The sequence below is a fragment of the Hippoglossus hippoglossus genome, chromosome 23 (assembly GCF_009819705.1).
Source record: "Hippoglossus hippoglossus isolate fHipHip1 chromosome 23, fHipHip1.pri, whole genome shotgun sequence".
Taxonomy (NCBI): Eukaryota; Metazoa; Chordata; class Actinopteri; order Pleuronectiformes; family Pleuronectidae; genus Hippoglossus; species Hippoglossus hippoglossus.
The window spans coordinates 17,193,880-17,216,928 of record NC_047173.1 but is presented as its reverse complement, the minus strand read 5'-3'; the positions used below and the strand labels follow the sequence as shown (position 1 = coordinate 17,216,928).

The following is a 23,049-nucleotide window of genomic DNA, read 5'->3' as shown; positions in this document are numbered from 1 at the left end:
GTACTGAGGCGTGTTTAAACTCAGGACCTTCCTCGTGTCGCCGGTGGTTGTAGTTCGATTCCAGCAGAACATCTCAGTCCCGTGACGGACGCTGACTGTGCTCATACTTTGAAGTGAGAACACACAGAGACACACATCGAAGAATCGAATGCTCCGTGGTTTCTCCTCACCTGGGAGAACATGACTGGAGGCGACTGAGGAATCCTCAGGAGATGACACTCAATTCAGCAGCTCGCTGCCAGTCCACTCAGAGACGCCACCATTTCAATAAAGCCTCTGATACTCACTCTGCCGGCTGTCGCGCTCCGAGATGAGTTCTGGTGCAGGAGGAGAAAGAGGGAGAAAGAGGGAGAAAGAGGAGAATAAGAGGAGCGGGGCTTTAAAAAGTTAGAATTTATATTGAAAAATCAGTCGTGCTGTGGGAACTGAGGAGTGAAGAAGAGGAGGGAGTGAACACCAAGAGGAGGAGCTAGATTTAGCTTGTTTGTTGTTTCTGTGGTGATGTTTGTTCATTATTTATAATGTTGGTATTTATAGATATTAGTAGAAACAGTGTTTGAGTTGCTGTGTGTGGCTCAGGATCCGTTTTCATGTCTTTCCCCTCCTGGAATTTAATGGATTCTAATCTGGTCTGTGTCACATCCCTCCAAGGTTTGTGCAAATCGTTTCAGCGTAAACCTGCTGACAAACAAACAGACAAACAGACAGACAGACAAACAGACAAACAGACAAACAGACAAACAGGTGAAAACACAACTTCAGAGCATTAAAAACCTTCTGTAGGAAACAGATCTATAATCCATGGGAGAATCCAAACAGAGATAATCCACAGGAATATAATCCAGGAAACTGTCGACACGGCAGCTTCATCCTTCAGGAGACGACATCTTTCATATGAGATCAGCAGGAGCTGCTTTTTACCGATGATGAGAACGAAGGTAACAAATATCTTCATACAGATTATTACAACAATAACAATCTATCCAACAGCTGACGAGTCGTTTCACTTAAAAACAAGAATTTCCACCACATGGTGGAGCTAGAGGAAACATCTGGGGATGCGTCCTCTGGGGACCAGGACTGTGTAGAATAGGGGTCTGAATCCCAGGGCGTGAGGCGGGGTACCCTCTGGAGAGGTGGCCAGTCCGACACCATCCATTCAAAGCAACACGCCACAAACACAAGCCTGTAAAAGTTTTGTCTGTTGAAGAGACTTTTAAAAAGAAATTACTGAGTCAGCCGACCTGATTTCCTCCGGCTGATCCTTCCGGGGCCTCGGGGCCTCGACTACAGACGCTCTGTCCCCTTTAGTTCTCAAACAGGTTTCTGGGACAGATAACAGGCCGGTGCCCGAGGACCTGGAGGTGCACAGGGGACCGAGAGGTCGGATATATTTAAGACGCCTTGAAGTAGGACACCTTAAGAGTAATCAATAAGATCTTAAAATCATTTCTGAAACAAACGTCTCCCGGTTCTAAAGGCAACTGAGTTTTGTACGTTTTATAGATTTTAGGTTCCGGCCGCTGCAGACGAGATGAAGGTGTCCACGTCTTTAAAAGTTATAAGATCAACTTTTAGATTATTTCTAACGTGGCAAGATTTTATCACATATAATCTTCAAGGAGGTTTTTACCTTTGGTTGTTTGGTTTGTTTATTGGTCTGATTGCACAAAAACTACTGAGCAGACTTTATTGAAACGTGTTGGAAGGATGTGATAAAGGTCGGGAAAGAACTACACAACAATTGTCATCACTTTCGTCAACATTGAACTTTTGTTGTTGACATTTTCTGTGATTCCACCGAGAAGAAATTATTGATCTTGATGAAGATGATGAGGAACGACCACTTGTTTGTTGGTTTGTTTGTTTGTCAGCAGGTTTACACCAAAGCTACCGAACAGATCTCCACTAAAGTGATGGAAGGATGAAACATGGAAAGATCTAATTAGTTTTCGCTGTGGAACCAGATTTGACACTTAGTGAAATGTGTAATTGAGTAATTTGCTGCAGCTTGATTGAGTTGAAGGGACGTTTGGGCCTTGATGAAGGTTGGAGCTCGACTCTAATTGTGTAAAGAAGATGAAAGTTGGACAGAGCGATCAGATCTCAACGTGAAGACGCACGTTAACACGAGGTGCAGATATAAGGAGGTTGAAATCAGATCTGGAAACAGTCTGGATATGAGACCTTATGTGTGAATGGAGCCTGATAAATGCGTCGGGACTGTGCACAGCTCTGTTTATTCTCTCCTCCTTCTCCTGCTCGTGCGGTTTAACAGCAGCTTTTATACGACGGCGACCAAAGCAGAGGCTGATTTACTGCGTGTTGTGTCCGTGCAGACCGAATCCAATGTGTTTTTACAGCCGCGTGAAAACAGACTTTATTAGAAAGGAAGTAAAACCGAGAGAGATCGCAGTGACACTACCAGGACACTGATGTTCACCTGAGTGTGTGTGTGTGTGTCCTCTGGCTTTATGTGGGCGTGGGGGCGTGGGGGGGGGGGGGCGTATTGTTTTTCTGAAGATCAAGATATTGATCCCACGCTAGAGAGAATTCAATAACTCTGAAGAGCTCATCCAGGATTTGAGTCCAGGACCTTTCACGACCCCGACTGTAGACTAGATGAAAATTTGCCCGCGGGTAATAAACTGGGGTCACATATTACAGCGGACGTTTAACGAGCGAGGACGTGCGTGGACTCGCTGTCTGCAGAGCTCTGGGATCAGGTCGATCCGTCTGCCCAGAGACTCGCTGCTGTGCCGTGTGTGGAGATTAGAGGAGTTTCCTCCAGACGCTGCGTTACCTCCACCAGACAGAGTTTATGGATCCGCTCATTAAGGTCGGCCTCCTGGGTGCAGCCAACATTTTGTCTAATGTAAACTTTTAAGATTCGATTGGACACCAGATAATTTCGTCGGCACGGCTGTTAAGCAATTCAACCCTGGTTACCACGGCGACCCTGCGTTTGACCAGCGGACCGTCCTCCAGCCGACAATGAGCTGGTTTCTCTCTCTAGCTGTGTTTCATTCAAACTCCTTTGATCTGTTACATCACCACCTCCTGTCACCATGGTTACGCCTGTCTGTCAACCCGCAGTGTGTGTGTGTGTGTGTGTGTGTGTGTGTGTGTGTAATTAGTGCCGTGGTTCAAAGTGATTAACGGATCCGTCCATCACAGCAACACGGAGACGGCAGCATGTTGTCAAACGGTCCCAGAGGCTCCGATACAAACCAGTCTGTGTATTCATGATCATACAGACTGTCACTCACTATGCAGGATGTGTAAAGACGATCACTGACTGTATGAAGAGTTTCGACTGTGATAAATATCTGAATTCACCTAAAACAGATCTTTTACCTTCTTTTGATTTCCTCTCTTCTTTGAGTCGATTGTTTTTTCCGCTCACAGACTCAACGCCATTTTTCTTTGTGGAGATTTGAACCAAAAAAGCTCGACCCGACTCTTTTATTCCTCGACCCGACTCACTTGTTCTCCGTGGACTCGACCTGCGGAGCTCCGGCCTGATTCCGATTCTCTTTTGTCTCCGTGAACAAAGAAATAAATAATGTTGGGCCATGGTTTTGTGTGAAACCACACTTCGGCCTACATGTGCCATCAAAGCCGGAAGCAGCATGTCCCTCCAGGACTCCGTCTCCCAGGGGCCATTAAAAACCAGAGCAAGGAACTCAATGTCCCAGAGGGCATCAACTTCACACAGAGGGGTGGAAACCCCCCCCCAGGGACACAGGTTTCAACTCCCATTGGTCACTCTGGACCCCATGACCTGTGAGGTCACCGGGCCAATATAAGCTAAGTTCTCCAGCTTCTCGATTCTCTCTCTAAACTCCCTCCAAGGAGAGAAGGCTGTCGAGCCAGTTCCTGCCTCTTCCTACAATCCTTCCACAGGAGGGAAGGCTGTGGAGCCTCTTCTCCAGCTCACATCTTCTCTTCCCATCCAACTCTTCGAGAGGAGCACAAAGGTGCAGCTTCCAGCTCATCTCACCAAGGAAACCTCCTCGCCCTCCAAGCTCTACCGACGTCCTAGCAGCGATGCGATGTCCTGCAGGAAAACTTCAGCCAGCAACTGAGCTATACCGCTCAACCGAAACCAGCAAGACGACACAAAACTGCGAACTGCACAGCAACTTCCTTTTTCCCCTTTCCACGGACTGGCAACACAACTGGGCTTAATAATTATACTAGGCTAAGCAAGACTGTTTATTCGATTCTGTGTGAGGTTTATAAGTTTGATTTGTGGTGTTGTGATATTTTGGGTACAAGTTATTGAGAAAGTAATGTTAGTCTGTTATGCTCTTCACAGTCTGTCGTTGCATCCAATCTAGTAACTTTGTCTAATTTGGCACACACACACACAGACACACACACACAGACACACACACACACACACACACACACACACAGACACACGCATAACTCTTCACCTCATTAGCTCTACAGGTCGTAAACATTCCAATAGGTGGGGGACGGGTGTTATCTCTTTGGCCAGCCACCATCTTGAAAGCACGCTGACTCACACAGACACACACACATGTATACACACATACCTATCTTTGTTTAGCAATTAGACCGTTAGTAATTTGTGTTTTTATACTTTATTATATTCATAATAAATGTTTTTCTTTCACAAATGTTTTTCCATTAATGTTGCATAAGTGAATTTCGCCAACCTCTACACTGTCAAGAACCCCATATCTTTCAACTTAGCTAACTATCTATATGGTAATTTTGGTTATAGTTATTAATTTAATTGTTAATCAGAGTTCCAAATTTGTAGTTAGAACCTTTATGAGACTTAATCAATAAATTGGCTATCTTTTCCCTTCCTTTGAAGGGTGGTGCCCCGAGGTAACTTTAATCAATTAAAATATACAATATTAAATATTAATAATAAAATATTAATATTTAATATTTTTATCTTGATAACCAAATTTATTGAATGCCGAAAGGCACACCATTTTATGGTATCACGTTTGATGCATTATGGCACAACATTAACTCCCTCCAATTCAATTCCTGTTTCTCTGCGGATCTGAATTTCGGCTGATTGTGTTACGTCCTGTGTGGAGTTTCTGTCTTATTGTGTTTGTCTCCTTGTAGATTTGAGTGTAAACTTCATTTCCTTCTCATTATACATTTAAGAAAATGGTTTAATTCCACTTAGTTTTCTCGTGCGCTGAGTTTACACTAATTCCTTCCTTCTCTCTGCGTTTGTGCTCAGATTAATCTCTGTTCAAATCAGCAGATGTCACTTCTCTCTCTCTCTCTGACTTCAGATCCGTCTGTACGCCCGGCCGGACGCCATCGCTAGCGGCGCAGGGGACTACGCGCTCCACATCACCAAGAGGCTTCTGGGATTTTACCAGGACTACTTCAAAGTGCAGTACTCGCTGCCCAAGCTAGGTAAGGCTGCTGACGTCGTCCTCTACCTTTGACACCATTTAGTCGAGCTGTTGTTGTGGAGTGAAAGTTTTGTCGGCTGCGTCCTCGCTCGTCCTGCCCAGTCAAAGGAAGAGAGAGAAAGCTTTGATGTTTGATTTCCTGTCATCCTGGGTTAGACGAAAAACCGCACCGCTAGCTTTCCTATCCTCCTGCTGATCCACATTAGGAAGAGAAAACAACTTCCCCTTCCTGCGCCGTTTCAGGGACGTGGGCCAACTCTTTGTCCTTCGCACAATTACGCTTGGGTTCATCAATCTGTTCTCATCTCAGGCAGAGAAAACACTGTGTCCTGTTCCTCCGCCCGCCTGTCAGGGGGATGTACAGTGTGATTAGCTCCGGGAATTGAACCTCGGACTCTCACGGCCGCTTGTGTTCAGACATTAAACGCCGCTGCTTCAGAGGGTTTTTGTCCAGAGATGTGATCATACCCAGCAGAGTGAGGTATCAAAGAAAAGCACATGTCCTGAAACTGAAACCCCCCCCCCCACCCCATTGCTTTATCCTGCTCATTTTTATATATTCATTAAGTGGCTGAAGAAAAAAACTCTGCTTTTCTCCATCGCATAATTGAAGTGGCTCCGTCTCCCACTGCGACCCTCAAATAATCAGTGGAGCTAATGGACAGATAATTGAAATAGCTCTTTAGGTTTTATTTTATGTTTCTGAGCCTTTTAAACGTGCTTGTGTCAAAACATTGAAGGAAACTGGTGCAAACAGGAATTTAGTTCAAGTTGCACAAGCTGGAAAATCGAAGAGAAGAGTCGCTGCGAGTTGAGGTGTTGATTGATACGTCCGGGTTTCAATCAACACCTCAACTCTTTTTTAACGTGTAAACTGGAAAAGCAGCAAGAAGTGAAACTGAAGAAGTTAAAGAAGTTGATGAAACGAGTCGTCTCAGCTGAAGAGAGCGGTGAGAGGAGTTGAGGTGTCGATTGAGGAAATGATGGTCCAGGTTTCTCTCTCTCTCTCTCTCTCTCTCTCTCTGCCTCTCTCTGCCTCTCTCTCTCTCTCTCTCTCTCTCTCTCTCTCTCTCTCTCTCTCTCTCTCTCTGCCTCTCTCTGCCTCTCTCTCTCTCTCTCTCTCTCTCTCTCTCTCTCTCTCTCTCTCTCTCTCTCTCTGCCTCTCTCTCTCTCTCTCTCTCTGCCTCTCTCTCTCTCTCTCTCTCTCTCTGCCTCTCTCTCTCTCTGCCTCTCTCTCTCTCTGTCTCTCTGTCTCTCTCTCTCTCTCTGTCTCTCTCTCTCTCTCTCTCTCTCTGCCTCTCTCTCTCTCTCTCTCTCTGCCTCTCTCTCTCTCTCTCTCTCTCTCTGCCTCTCTCTGCCTCTCTCTCTCTCCCTCTCTCTCTCTCTCTCTCTGCCTCTCTCTCTCTCTCTCTCTCTCTCTCTCTCTCTCTCTCTCTCTGTCTCTCTCTCTCTCTCTCTCTCTGCCTCTCTCTCTCTCTCTCTCTCTGCCTCTCTCTCTCTCTCTCTCTCTCTCTCTCTGCCTCTCTCTGCCTCTCTCTCTCTCCCTCTCTCTCTCTCTCTCTCTGCCTCTCTCTCTCTCTCTCTCTCTCTCTCTCTCTCTCGCTCTCTCTCTCTCTGCCAAGACAATATGTTGTTAAATCTAAACTTGAAGCAGGAACTGAAGTTCAAGTGGTGAAGTAAATTGCAGCGGCAGATTCTGGTGAAGTGTTGAAAAGTGTCGTCTCTTTTACTAAACTCAACCAAACCATAAAGGTTCCATAAGTTTGTAACCATGACGACCCAGACGTCTGGTTTGCCTGCCACCACTGCAGCGCTGCTACAGGAGCTGCTGCCATCGGTCGGACCGGAGGTTTCGATGTTTCGGGCGAAGTCGTCCAGAGCTGCTGCCTCAGCTGCTTCACAGATACCTTGTGAGCCTGAGACGTGGATGTGTCTCCAGTGTCTCCGGGCAGAGACACCGGCCGTCTGACCGGAGCAGAGGCCGCGACTCTTCCGGTCGCTGCTCCCTCGCGTTTCTTTTGCATTATTAAAGTCGCTGTGCGTGGGAGCGCTGGGGCCAGCGAGTTCAGAAGCAAAAACCAATCCCCAAATGTCAGAGTGATCGTCGGCCTCCTGACTTCTTGAAAAGATCCTGCGGCCAAACGGCGCCGTCGGTTACGATCCTTACGATCTTCACGGTTTTATTCTAAACTACAACAAAGGGATTCGTGAGTGTTTGTAGAGATTTGATCGTTCTTCTCTCCGGTCGACAGATTTCTGCTCCACCGTGTAAAAAGCAGCAGAAACATGCAGCTCCGTGTTTACGCTGCTTCTGTCCTGTTCGAATTAATGAATCGTGTCAGATCAATCGAATTTCATCTTCCTTTCCTGCTTCTTCTTCTTCTGTCTTCATAATTGTTTGTGTTTTACACTTCCGTCCTGTCGCAATCAATTAGCCGTGTCGCCGCGGTGCATTTCCCCCTCCCTCTCCGCGCACACTCTCGCTAATATGATCACTGTGGCTCCATATCGTTCGTGTCAGACACCTCCTTCCTGTCCACACTCATCCATCACATTAGAGATTCACCTTCAGTCAAAGCCTCCTGTTTGTTAGCGTTGACATTTACTTCACCTTCCTGACCTTTACCCCCGTATTAGCTGCGTTAACGGGGCCGCTGAGTTAGAAGTGAGCTCACGTCCTGGGTTCAGACAGGCTGCTGAGAGACGGCAGCTGAAAACCTCCCACCTCCAGGACGTCACATTGTGAGGAGCTGGGAGTCGGAGTTGAGTTGTAACAGTGAAGTTACAGCAGCTCCCACAGAGCGCTGGGACAGTTTTAGGAGCCTCTAACCTGAGACGACAGATGGTTTGGTTTCCACTGAACCATCTGGGACGTCCTCGCTGGAAAGTGTTCGGTAAAGGGCAGGTTTTAAAAAGTACTTGGAAGGTAATTGGACGAAGCATCTGTCTGTCAAGGTTCCGCTGCAGCCAGTCGGGAGAGAAGAGAAACATCTCTTCTGTTCAGTGCTGCTCTTCTATTAGGAATGAAATACTGAGTGTGTGAGTGTGTGTGAGTGTGTGTGAATGTGTGTGAGTGTGTGTGTGAGTGTGTGTGAGTGTGTGTGAGTGTGTGTGAATGTGTCTGAATGGCTATAACATAAAGTGTGTTGTCTGGTTGTCACAACGACGGATCAAATCGACACCATGTTGCTGTAACACAAACCGTATGATGTCACTAAACAGACCCACAGTGTGAAAGTCTCATTCCGTGAAGCTGAGAGGTTTTAATACAACAGCAGAGGTGTAAAAAAAAAACAACACAATAATCACGCTGCAGCAAAACTCTAAACGATTCTCCACCACGTTTCAATGTATAAACCCAGCAGGTAGAAATCGCTGCATTCATAACTGACAGATTAGCCACAGGTATAAAACAGAAAGACCTCGTGAGTGTGGCAACTGGAAAATACTTCACAGCGACACAGCCAATTAGAGGCGTGCGATTCCGACGGCTGCATGTTTACAGCTCTCATGGAGAATGATAGGATTATTAGAGTCGTGCATTTCTATCCATCCTCACGTTAGTGCACGAGAACAGAGGAAGTGCAGATCCACGCATGAAGCTGCTCCGCTGGTGAGAAGCTCCACGGGGAGACGAGCGGCGGCGGCTGCATGTGAAACCCACGACACCTCCTGGTTCGACTGTTGAGGAGGATTCAAACTGCCGTTACTCGGCCGTGCCCTTCAGCCAACCTGCCACACCTGCTGGACTCGCACCAGACTCCTGATGGATGACGCACCAGAATCCACCCGAGCGCTCTGGCCCGGCTCCAGGCGCCGTCGCCCGCCGCTCGGCCGCGTGCCGCTCGCTGGAGCCGATCCTCAATCCAAATCAACCCATGACCACTTTCCTCAAACTGAGCCAAACGTGGAGACAACACGTGGGCCGGAGCCAAATAATATCTGGTCCTGCTTTATGCCAACATTTGTTGTTTCATACCGAGATGCATATTTTCACCGTTTTTCATCTGCGACAGTGTCTCAGGGAGGGAAGAGCTGATCTGGGTTCTGCTCCTCTGATAAAACCACGACTCCAATCGATGCACAAAATAATTCACATTGAATGGAAAATATATATTGTATAGAAAATATATTGTATGGAAAATAAAAGAACAAAATCAAATCCCCATGAAATAATTTTTTATGAAAAAAGAGATGATTCAAACTCAGATTTTTCCAAAGCCTCGAATCAATAATATCAAAGTATTAAAAGCTTCAAAATAAAATCAGAAAATCCTGGGAGTCAGTATACGAAGACAAGTGCAGGTTTTTTTATGGAGGACAAAAAAATGATTTATGTCTTTATAAAATAAATTATGTATTTATTTAGTTATTTACATTTACTTCCACATATCCTATATTTATTTATCCTTTATTTAGTTATTGACATATTTATTTATTCATCCATTTAATTATTGTGATTAATGATTAAAACAGAACTGAAGCTTCAGAATGATTCAGTGAACGTTTCAAAATCAAATTAAAACTCAAATGTGAACTGTGGTTTATACGGAAATATAAAAAACAGCCAAACATCTCATTCTTCCAGGTGTGTGCGTGTGCGTGCGTGCGTGCGTGTGTGTGTGTGTGTGTGTGTGTGTGTGTGCGTGTGTGTGTGTGTGTGTCAGTGCAGTCTCCCATTATAAATCTGCGTTATGTGTGACCGCTGTGTTCTTCTTCATCCGTCTGCACAACCATGGATTCTCTGTGAGAGTGTATGAATTCATACTGATGTTGACATCAGTCTTTACCACAGCGTGTCTCTTCCCCCCCACCACCGCCTGTGCGTGTGTGTGTGTGTGTGTGTGTGTGTGTGTGTGTGCGTGTGTGCGTGTGTGTATGTGTGTATGTGTGGATGTGTACATGTGTGCGTGGTCCCAGGGCTGCAGGGCTCCATCTGTTGTCATGCAGGGCATCGACTCCCCTGAGAGAGCGAGAGAGAAATGATGAGCTGAGATACAAAGTTAAAGGGACGGAAGGAAAACTGCTTTTTACAGACGAACGAAAAAACTGATTGTAGCGATAAAGAATAAGAGTCGGGGTCATCTGCGGTTTCGACCTGTAGGAGACGAGACGAGCCCGCGGACGAGACGAGCCCGCGGACGAGACGAGCCCGCGGACGAGACGAGCCCACGGACGTCCGTCTGTGTGTCCGGCTCTTCTAATCTCCACCTCCGTCGTCCGGAGCCACGTTAACAGTCGCTGTGGATATTCCCGCTCCCCAGATCATGAACCCTAACGACACCTGGCATCAACAGCCTGTGTTTCTGTGTAAAACACGTTAACACGTAGCGACAGGTTCAAACTGAAATCCTGTTTTTTCCCAGAAGAATCTTTTCACAGGAAATAAACCAGCTGGAACGCGTGCTTCCTGCGTGTGGACCGACTGTGATCGGTGCTAAAACACAAACATCCCTCTTCACACGTAATGAACGCCGGCGTGGAACTGCTCACAGACTCTGAAGTGCAGCAGCTGCCGTCTGTTTCCATTTAACTGAGCAGCCTGGTTTGGTTTCATTTTTCAGATTGAAAACATGAAGTGAATGAAAGTAGAATAATCTCCTCCACCGACCACCGTCACTGTGACCTCTGACCTTTGACCTCTGACCACTGTAAAATCTCATCTTTGAGTCCAACTGAATGTTTGCTCCAAAAAAACATCTCTGAGTTTTTCAAACCTGTAAAACAAACACTGTGAAAGAGAAGCAGCAGGTTTCAAGAAGAGAAACTCAAACACAAAATGATATTTGCAGAGATTTAAATTATATTTTCAAAACATCCTGCACGGCTTCAAACCGCCTGTTTTAATTAGATTTTAACCTTTCCAACCTTTCAAAGGATTTTTTCCCGGTTTCTAAACATAATATTTATCTGGTATATTACTTTCCTCCTCAGCGGCTGCGTTCTCATTGGACGGTTGAATGTTCATCCCAGCGAACAGAGTTCAACTTCTGTTCTCTCTTCACTCGGCACAGTGAAGAATGTCTTTGTGTGGCCGAGGCCGTTTAGAAGAGTGGGTTTCAGTTGTGCCGATTTCTCAACGTATCTGGAATCTTGAGATCTAGTTTTCGCTTCATGTTGTTGTGTTTCCAGCTTTTCTTGGTCACAGTGTAACTCCCACTCGTCCTCGCAGGAGAAACCGATATAACGGAGAAAATGTCTTTTCCTGTTTGTCGTAAGCGAGCAGACGTTCTCCAGGAGCTGAGAATCAGAAGTGTGTTGAGCAAGAGGAGCTGATTGAAGTGAATAAATCCTCAGAGCAGATCAGGTGATTCCGATTTCCTCCTCTGCTCTTTCTTCTTCCTCGTAAACGAAACCCGGAGACGCTCCAGCTCCTCCTCTCTCCCTATCGGCTCCGACCTGGGACTTGTGTTCAGAGACAGCGGGAGAAGCGCTGACGATGACGGGGCCTCTCCGGGCTTCCGTACGATTCGCTTGACTGTTCCAGTGGAGCGGAAATCTTGCAGCAGCAGAGCGAGCGCGGGGCTCAGGTGATCGACTGTCAGGAGAATTACAGCGAATATCTGAGCGTGTCTGAACGCGTGTGTGAGAACACGCCAAGTGGACTAATGTGTTCTGTTGAGTTCTGGCTCCATCTGGGATCCACAGAGACACACAGACAGCAGCGCCTGAGGTCCAACACACACACAGACACACACACACAGACACACACACACACACACACACACACACACACACACCGCTTTTGCATCTTTTAATCTTTTCTTTTCGTCTTTTCTTTTTTTCGCTCTTTGTCTCTCGCCCTCGCTGTCATGCCGTCGCCTCAGGGTGACACACAACAACAGATGGACTAAACTGAAATGCACGCACGCACACACACACACACACACACACACACACACACACACACACACACACACACACACACACACACACACACACACACACACACACACACACAGAGCTGCAGGCCAGTCAGCTGTCGGACTGCTGCCGCCTCAGTAAATCGGAGCGATGAAGTTGGAGCGTCCGACTCGTTCGGAGCCGTATGAGAGAATTTAACGTTAACGCTCACTGGGAGTGAAGAGGACGATGGTTTCAGACTCAGAGTTTCCTCCCGGAACAGGAAGCGGCAGCTGTGATACGAGGAGCCGAAGCTCGGTTTGATTCGAGTCGAGATCCCAAAGTGTCCGAGGATATCAGATATATCAAACTCAATTCAGGAAACGCTGTGTGTAAAATGAAGCCGCAGACAAATGGTGTTTCCACTTGATGGAACATGCGGGCCGCACTAAATGCCGTGGCATTTGAGGTTTGAATATTTCATTTAGTGTAAGAATCTAATTTGTTTGCGGGAAAAGGCTGACGCACAAAACGCAGGTGGAAGCAGGGGAAATAACAGCTCGTAATTTAAAAAGGGAAATCAGGACGTTGTGACGGTAAATAGACTTCACTCAGAGCTTAATGGGAACTTAAATCGCTTCACGCTACCAGTTGCAGTCGCACATTTACACACACTCATGCAGAGCTTTAAGAAAACAAGAATAAAGTCGTGATATTACCAGAAAGAAGAGATGAGAATGGAAAGAGAGAGAACGTGTGATAGAGATGAAGGGAGCGGCAGTGACACATGAACTGAGGAGTGATTGTCAGTAATGGTAGAAGACGTGAGGAGACGTATTGTACATGAAGCAGTGGAGTGAAAAATAATCCTGGATTCATGGTTCCATGGTTTTTCTGTTAAAGAACAGATCAAAGTAAAAACATATCCTCCTCGGTGGAGATAACGATGTAGACACAAGACCACCATGTTTGTTCTAGAGGTAAAACGGTTAAAGCTGCTCTAGTCACAGTTCTGGTTCTACAGATGAGCAACCATTATGTCCCTGTGCACCACCACCCCCCCCCACACACACACAAACAAAATGGAGGCCGCCCTGCTCCTCCCCACGAGCTGCGTCTTGCTATCTGCAGCTTCTAGGAGGATTTGTGGACGTCCGTCTGCAGCAGAGATAATTGTCTCCTTGAATCTAACGAACGTGTTTCCTGTGTTTACATCACTGAATCACCGGAGACGAGGTTCAGCTCGTATCAGCAGGAAAAACCTCCATTAGACAAGTTTGTCCTTTACTCCTCAATTACTGATAATCACCGATGGAGCAGATTTCAATCACCAGCGTTTCTCCGCTGGAAACAAGAGGAATTATCTGAACCCATTAGACGAATTTGTCGTGTTTTAAGAAAATAGTGTTCATCAGAATAGAAATATGTCTTGTTAGGAAGTTAATGGGTTTTGTACAAATGAGTTTCCTATCTGATCCCACTGCTCTTAGTGCGTCACTGTCTGGTTTTACAGATGCTCCCAGTGCTTCCACTCGGCTGCAGACTGAATGAATGAAGATTTTATCACATCTACTCCCGGAGTCTTTTAGCAACAATTCCTTTCCGTGACCCCGTTGCAGAAAGGTAATTTGGAGGCTGGTCTGCGGTTCAGAGGACAGGATGGATGAACGCCGGCTCTCTTTACGACACAGTCTCTGTTTCAAAGCAGTTTGGGAAACAGCCAGAGGTGAGGAATTTATTTCCAGCAGTGAGCAAAGCAGAGCCAAAACCATCCGAGAGAGAAGAGTTTAAAGGGATTATTTCCAAAGAGCTGGAGGACAACAGTCACCGATGAGACTGAGTGTCTCAGATCCCAGGGAGATACTGAGGTGAATTGATTTCACAGAGGAGCAGAGAACGCCTCTTCAGCTGAGGAGACGACGTCAGGTTCAGGGTTAACAAGCTCAGAGCTGCTCTGCCACTGAAACAAAGAACTGTACTGAATGTTTTAGGGATGAGCCTGAATAGCTGTTCTCTGACGACCTGTGGGGGCTTCAGGGCGAGGACGTTGTTTCAAAGCCTCAAAAAACCTCCTGGGCTCGGAGGTCGTTAGTGAAACGTGTAATTCTCTGTTTTGTTTTTGTTGAAATGGAAATCGATGCAGTAAGAACCACCTAAAATGACAGAAACCATCTTTGACAAACATTTATTTCACGTCTACTGTTATTTCTGAACAAGTAGTTCGACCATGACACGTGTTCAAATTGGAATCTTAAAGTGAAACGTTGCTGAAACCAGGGTCATACGTAATCCAGACGAAATATCTAATTAATTCCAGTTTTGACCTGTACATCGAGACGTCTCCTGATCAGCAAGTCAGCCGATCGATCCTGAGCCATTTGTGTGGGAGCACGGGCAGAAGAGCGCCGCATCATCCATCACTTTTCAGAAAGACGGATAACAGAAAAGAATATTGACGAGCTGAAGGTCTGTCGATACTCGTCAGGGCCGGTTGAACTCACCAGAACCACAGCCGAGCGGCGTTCACTGACTCCTACGTTGTGTTCTTGTGGTCTGTGGTGGACACGCCGTCCTGACTCGTCGGCTGATGGCAGACTTTACTCTATCTTGGTTTAGAGTCAGTGAGGTGAAGCTTCAGGAGGTTTTAAGGTTGAACATGAACAATGTTCACAGATATTTGCATAGTTTGTGAGTCGCTCTGTGGAGATGTGTGATGTTTGGGTCAATGGACTGTTACTGTACTGTACTACAGTATTCAGCCAATGACTGCACTTCTCTAAGGGAAATGATTACTCTGTTTGTTAGTTTGTTTGTTTCCACCATGTTGCTTCTCCTGTGGACATTACTGTGCACATCCCTCCGTTAATGACCGACCCTTGGTTACAGTGGTTCTGGTTCACTGGGAAGCTCAAGAATCCGGAACTGAACTGGTTCAACGACGGAAAAAAGATGTATCAGTGTTAAATTAATTCGATTGTATTCTCACAGCGTCAAATCCCTACGCACATTAACTTAAAGCACTTTACTGAGTGAGGTCGAGAGCTCACACTGTTTCAGACGGAAACACAACGGCTCCAACAGCGAGCGAGTACTTAGCAACAGTGAAGAGGAGAAAACATCCTGTCACTTCGATATGAGCACAAAGCCCATTATGCAACACGCGCACACACGCACACACACACACACACACACACACACACACACACACACACACACACACACACACACACACGCGCGCACACACACACACACACACACACACACACACACACACACACACACACTTGATGTATCTTTAAAGCACCAATTAGAGACATTTAATCACTGCACTGTCTGGACGAGTTACACGAGTTAAAGTGACTCAGCCTCTGCTCGTTAACGAACCACCGGGAGCTGCAGCCTCAGTTTAGTTTACAACCAGTGATCAATGTAAATGCGTTGAATTTAATTTCAAAAGCTAACTGCGGCCGTTTGAACACTGGAAATTATTCAAGATATGAAAATGTGGAATCAAAGGGGCGACTCAGAAGATAGTGTGATTTGTTTTTATTTTACTTTGAAGACACCAGTTTGTCCCTGCTTCCTGTCGTTATGCTAAGCTACGTTAAAATGTTTCTAGTCAGACTCTTTCATCCAACTTGAGGTACAAGTCCATAACTTCAGGTCTTTAGGACCCAGGGGAACTGTTACAGTGGAAACTACATATGACATAATGAGCTCTGCCTGCTGCGGATGGTAAAACCTTTATGGATCTTTTTACTGCCCCCCGATGGCCAGTGACAGATGAGTCACTGTGTCTGTGAAACACACAAAGAACGATATCAGAGCTCTGCACACGGCTCTATGGATAAGCTCTATCAAACATCTCAAATCAAACATGGCCATCGTTCTCTCACCAGAAATTAACAGTTGACACATTTGTCATCCACCAAATAATCGAGCGGTTATTTTGTCGCTTCCTGTGATGTGGAAAATCACTATCTGTGTTTTTCTTCATTTTCACACGTTTGAAAATAGCTTCCTGGTCCCGAAGCTGTGAATCTCGTGATCTGGAGGAATAACAGAAACATTTATTCTTAGCCTGATGCACCAAGGAGGAACTCAGACGTGTCGATGGAATATTGACGTGAACGGTCACTGTAATATTGAAGCTGTCGTACATAAGGGCGGAGCTTCTATTGGAAACCGAAATCTAACCATGTGTCCAAACTCCTGTTCTAAGAATTAGCAGAATGTGTGTGTGTTCAGTCGGAGTCTCGCTCTCCCCCTGGATGTTTACATCTCACTTGTTATCAATACGGGCCCTGCGGTTACTTCGGTTGCCATGGTTACAGCTGATCGGAATGTAGCACCTACGCACAGGAAAGACAGTGAGCTACGGTGACCTCTGCCCGACCTTGTGTGGAGCCACTTACTGAATAAGAGAATACAAACTAAGTGAAAGAGGAGAAGGAGCAAGATGGAGACTGTCGAGGCTGAGAAGTGAAAACTTATCCCAGTTACACTTTACGCTTTAGACTTAACACAATAAAACGAGTGATGGCATCACGGTTGGATAGTTTGATCACGTGAGAATACTTGTCTTAGCGTCAATATTTGACAAACATTTATTTAGCGAGTACTTTCTTCTGTTTGGTCCATGTCCCATTTGTTAACATGGATGAGACAGCGTTTATGACCTATGCTGCAGCCAGCCACTAGGGGGTGATCTTGGGCAGCCGTCATGTCGTCCACTGGACGTTGAACTGTACGATTCGTCTTTGTCGGACGCTTCTCGAAGTTCAGCATCCGTTCGTGTTTCACGGTTTCTGATTTCAGAATGTTGACGGTAACGATCATCCATCATCAGTGGTGTCACCGTGACAACGCTGGTGATGGATGACAGTAGCACCGCCCCCCCCCTCTCCTGCACCTCCTTCTTGATCTCCTCTCTGAGCTGATTGGCCGACTCGATGCTGGATGGGCTGAGTTTCCCTCTGTGATGATCCGGTGGTGAAATGAATAAAAAGAGAAAAACCCTCGTATATTAAAGTAAGTGTCATTAATGGTGTGTGTTAGCCTGAGACGTCAGAAAACTTATAATACATGTCTCGATTTAATCCTTAACGCAACAATGATTTTGAAAATTACCACCGACGAACATTAGAAGAAGTGAAATTAGCTGAAGTTGTCAGAAGAAAAGTGTGAAATGCTTCTGGAGGGAATTTGGTTTTTCTCCAGGGACGACAGAGGACAAGTGAAACTCTCTCTCTCTCTCTTTTCTTTTCTCTCTGTGCAGCTGAGTGTAACTGGTCCGGACAGCCTGAGCAGTGATTAAATGTCTCTAATTGGTGTTTTTAAAGACACAGAGACAGTGGCGGGGGGGCAGGGGTGGGGGGGGTGAAGCAGCTATTTTAGACACACACACACAGAGAGACGGGCCGTGCACTGTTTAATATGTGTCTCTGTCAAAGTCAAAGAACTTCAGCTGAACGACCATAATAAATAAAAGAGGACAGAGCCGTTCAGGAGCTGCGGTGTGGAAACAGATCAAACTGATGTTCTGTAGGTATCAGACCTGGTTCACCTGAGGAGACGCCGATCGACTGAAGTATCGACCGATGATCGGTGAGGATCCTCGTGTCTCGGTGCTAATGAGGCTTCATCGGGTTTAGAAGCAAACTGTCCGAGCTCGGCCGTGAGGTGTGAGGAAACAAGCTCTGCACCTTCTACCTGGTTTAAACCTCGAGTAGCGACCTGACTCAGAGTAACTGGTCTGTTGTTTAAGGTCTGTTGTTTATTTCGCTCAGCTCACTGTGACTGTAGTTTGAGCCTCAGGGTTTATTTCATATTTAAATAAGCTGTAGTCACGTCACGTAAGAGCTTCACGTTACCTGCCGTCCTCTAAAAGCTCAAAACAACAATATCATGTTTGTTATTGCCCTCGTACTAAAAGTCTAAAAGTTTCACAGAGGTCCGACCATGAAAATAAAGATGGACGACATGACAGCTCCAAACAGGGAAAACAAATCTATTCAATATCTTTAGAAAGAAGCGACTGAAGTGATTCAGTCGCAAAGTCCTGAAACAAACAGTCTCACTGATGGAAGCATCAGAGCATCGGGGAAATAAGATGAAAGCGGCGAATGATGGAAAGAGGCGACTGACGCCATCTTCAAAACAGCTCATAACAAAACTGAGAAGAAACATCGCAAATCACTTTGTGGATCGTGTTTGTTTTGGAGAAACACTTCTCGCATCATGAATGTATTGAGGTGTTTCTAGTTTTCCTCTCATCGCTGGTTTGGGTCGTTTTTATGGGAATTCTTTGACTCACCAGTTTATTATTGTCACAGTTAATAACCACAACGTGAATAAAGCTCTGTGAAGACAACACACTGCTCCCTGCTGATTGGTCGAGAGGTGTGTCACACTGGACCCTGTCAGTCGGGTAGGGGGTTGGCTGTGTGTGTGTGTGTGTGTGTGTGTGTGTGTGTGTGTGTGTGTGTGTGTGTGTGTGTGTGTGTGTGTGTGTGTGTGTGTGTGTGTGTGTGTGTGTGTGTGTGAGTTCGTTCAGGTGTGTGTTTTTCCCATGTGTGTGTGTTGGTTGGTTGCCAGCTTGTTGACTCACACTCTCCCTGGCATCAGAACCAAGGTCAACACACACACACACACACACACACACACACACACACACACACACACACACACACACACACACTCACACCTTTCTCACTCTGCAGTGTTTCACCTCTATCATTTTCTGGAACACACCCCCTCTCTGTCTGTATATAGAACAGAACAGAACAGACACACACACACACACACACACACACACACACACACACACACACACACACACACACACACACACACAGACACACACACAGAGTAGAGGTTCACTGGCCCCTCACTGACTTGATGACCCAACATCTGTTACCATGGTAACGTCTCTCCCACTCTCGCTCCATCTCTGCATCCTCCTCCCTGTGAAATTCAAATTCACTCCGATCAGCAGACGGAGGAGAAACCAGCCGCGTGTTTCCACAGCAGCACCCCCCCTCCCACACACACACACACACACAGACACACACACACACACACACACACACACACACACACACACACACACACACCTCTGTGTGTCTGCGACAGTGACTGAAGGTAAACTTCTACAAATTGTGACGACATCACCCAATTTTAAGTTTACAGGAAGTGGCTGCAGATGTTGAGCATCTTTTCTATTCATTAATATTATTATTATATATGTATATGTATTTATGAATGGCAGTATATTTGAGTACATCCACGTGGCGTTCAGGTGTTTACTCTGAAGACGTGTAAACATGGCCGCTGCTGGCCTGAGGTCAGTGTGAAGTTTAATCTTCGACCGTGTGAAACCGTTTCTAACAAGATAAAGATGATGAATCAAATAAAAATAACAATATGGAGAAAAACAAGTTACCGTTAATTACCTGCCTCTGTAACACATGAATATAATTATATAATAAAACAAGATCCCCTGTTTTCCATTAGATACTGTTTTTCTCATTAAAACACAATATGTAGAAAGATATTACACCAATTAAACATATTATATCTACTGCATATGAAATACTTGATATATTCATTTAATTTGCCACAAGTCATTAAAATTCTTAAGAACAAGCTGCTTTATGTATAATATAAATTTAAAAAAGACTAGTTACCCATGTTATGTAAATATTGAGCAGGAATATGAACACGTGCATGAAGGGAATTCTTCTGCTTGGTTAAGAGAAACTTATAAAGTTATATTTCAGACAGAAACTTCACGCTGACAGTTTTCACTGTTCTGCTCTGAGCTCTGACCTCAGATCTGTGCAGCACCTCCGGGTTTGAGCCTGAGAGTCGACCACGAGCCAAACTTCACCCCCCCGACGTCCACTCACAGGCTAATAAGGCAAGAGAGAGTTCAGCTCAACTGGAGACTGAGGCTTCTCCCTGCAACACATATATATATATATATTTAATAGCGTGTGTATGTGAGGTGTCGGTGCTCAGCTGTCACTTACTGCTCTTCTCCTCGTATATGATTTATTTTTTTAACCCCACATCCACATCCACCTGTGGGCTCGGAGTCAGTGGAGCTATTATCGCCGTCACTCCGGCTCCTCGCTGCGTCTCCTCGCCGGCGGTGACGAGGCCGGAGCCGAGGAGCCGAGGAGCCGAACATCGATGCTGTGCATGTTCTACATTCACCAAACAATCCATTCCACTGAAGTTATGGAGTGAGGATCTCCTGAGGCCGACTGAGGCTGTCAGAGCGGAGCATTCACTCCCTGTCATCTCCGGGTGTCCACATACTTTCGGCCCTGACACGCAGACGTCATTAGATAAAGGAAGCGATGGGGGGGGGGGGGTCCAGTGGATATAAGAGGAGTGAATTGCAGAGTAAAGTAAATGCTGATGCAGTTAATGAACGTCTGAGCCGCTTCGATCGCAGCTGGAACAACAGAGAAAAACCACCTGAAACTGTGATGACGCTGCGTTTCCACCTAATCCAGAGGATCTGACCTCAGTGGAGGTTCGAACCTTCAACAACTTTTATTTTATTTCAACGATACAAACTGTAAAACTGATTCATATCTGTCTGGGGTTACCTTATTGATTATAGTTATGTTGTATTAGTAGTTCAAAGAATCATGAAATGGAAAAGTCAAAGTCAAATACTGAGACCAGAACCTTTATTTTGTTGTTTTGTGCATTAACTCAGCTTCAGTTTTACATTCTCCAGTTTCCATTACACATATTTACTTTCCCTGATATCGTGTGAGACGAGCGGTCAACACACGTGAACCAGGAATCGAGATGAATCTGAAAGGTTATGAGATTCTAACTGAAGAAGAAACAGAAGATGTTATTCTCTCTCATCTCTCCATCTCAACTTAAAGAGGATTATTACCGTTGAACTTATCGAGGGTGTAAAAAGCTCAGTCGTGTCTCAAGCCTCTTGTTTTGTCTCTTAATTCCAAACTCGTTAGATAAGCGTGACAGTGAAATGATCCTCGTTCAGTCCGGAGGTGATAAGGTCCGTCTGACCCTGTATCTCCAGCTCTGGCTGTCAGAGCGCCGCGCACACGCGTGTCCGTGACTGACATGTCAGCACAGACTGATGACCCTCATCCGTCAGACTCTCGGCTCGTCGACCACGTCCTCCACGGCTGAAACGGACAAATTAGGACACGTGTCAACGGCTAATTCAGGGACGTGTCAGAGGCGTTGAAGTTTACCGTGGCGGCGGCGACGAGGTCGTGGAGACGTGTCCTGGTTGAGGAAACAGAAAAGGAGCGAGGCCAGAGAGAATTATTAAATGTGTTAGAACCGAATGACACGAGGAAGACGACAAAGAAGAGGTTGGAGGTTTGGGATCAGAAAGTTGTTGGTTCAAATTCCTGTCGATACCTGAACCTCCCGCATCAGACAACAGAGACTTCACTATTTCCCTGGCTCAGTGTGGAGCCATCTGTTCTCTCTCTCTCTCTCTCTCCCTCTCTCTCTCTCTCCCTCTCTCTCTCTCTCTCTCTCTCCCTCTCTCTCTCTCTCTCTCTCTCTCTCTCTTCCTTTGCTCTGCTTTAATATCTGCTCAGAAAAACCCACACTCACCCCCCCCCCCCCCCCCCCCCCCGAGTGTTTAATCAGATCCTCGTGGGACTGTGCACTCGCCTGAGAGCGTCTGTAATGAAACAGTCACACTGGTTCCTCCGAGTGGAGCTCAGCTCTACTTAGAAGAGTCTTTACTCAGTATCAAGTTCTTATTCATGTAACCGACTGACCAACTAACCAACCTACTGACCAACTAACCAACCTACTGACCAACTAACCAACCTACTGACCAACTAACAAACCTACTGACCAACTAACCAACCTACTGACCAACTAACCAACCTACTGACCAACAAACCAACCTACTGACCAACTAACCAACCTACTGACCAGCTAACCAACCTACTGACCAACTAACCAACCTACTGACCAACTAACCAGCCTACTGACCAACTAACCAACCTACTGACCAACTAACCAACCTACTGACCAACTAACAAACCTACTGACCAACTAACCAGCCTACTGACCAACTAACCAACCGACTGACCAACTAACCAACCTACTGACCAACTAACCAACCTACTGACCAACTAACAAACCTACTGACCAACTAACCAGCCTACTGACCAACTAACCAACCTACTGACCAACAAACCAACCTACTGACCAACTAACCAACCTACTGACCAGCTAACCAACCTACTGACCAACTAACCAACCTACTGACCAACTAACCAGCCTACTGACCAACAAACCAACCTACTGACCAACTAACCAACCTACTGACCAGCTAACCAACCTACTGACCAACTAACCCACCAACTGACGCACCAACCAGCCAACCGACTGAACAACCGAATGACTGACCAGCCAGCTCTTCAAGCAGGCGGGCAAACAACCAACCAACCAACCAACTGACCAAATGATTGAACAACTGACTGACCAACCAACCAACTGACCAACTAACCCACCAACTTACTGACCAACCATTTTGACCCTTGCTCTCTAGGGCCTCCTGGTGGTCTTTGTCAGAGAGTCCAGCTGGTGGCGCCTCAAGCCTCGATGGTCTCGATGGTCTCGATGTTCTCGATGTTCTCGATGTTCTCGCTGGTCTCGATGCTCTCGATGCTCTCGATGGTCTCGATGTTCTCGATGGTCTCGATGGTCTCGATGTTCTCGATGTTCTCGCTGGTCTCGATGCTCTCGATGCTCTCGATGC

The 23,049-nt window shown here is 46.1% G+C and overlaps 1 protein-coding gene across 1 annotated transcript in view; it reads left to right on the top strand.

Moving 5' to 3' along the window:
* LOC117757011 (thyrotropin-releasing hormone-degrading ectoenzyme-like) overlaps nt 1-23,049 on the top strand; it is a 114,869-nt gene that overhangs the window by 26,258 nt on the left and 65,562 nt on the right. Inside the window, 1 exon segment of the mRNA XM_034577724.1 lies at nt 5,295-5,421. Coding sequence (XP_034433615.1) covers nt 5,295-5,421 — 127 coding nt within the window.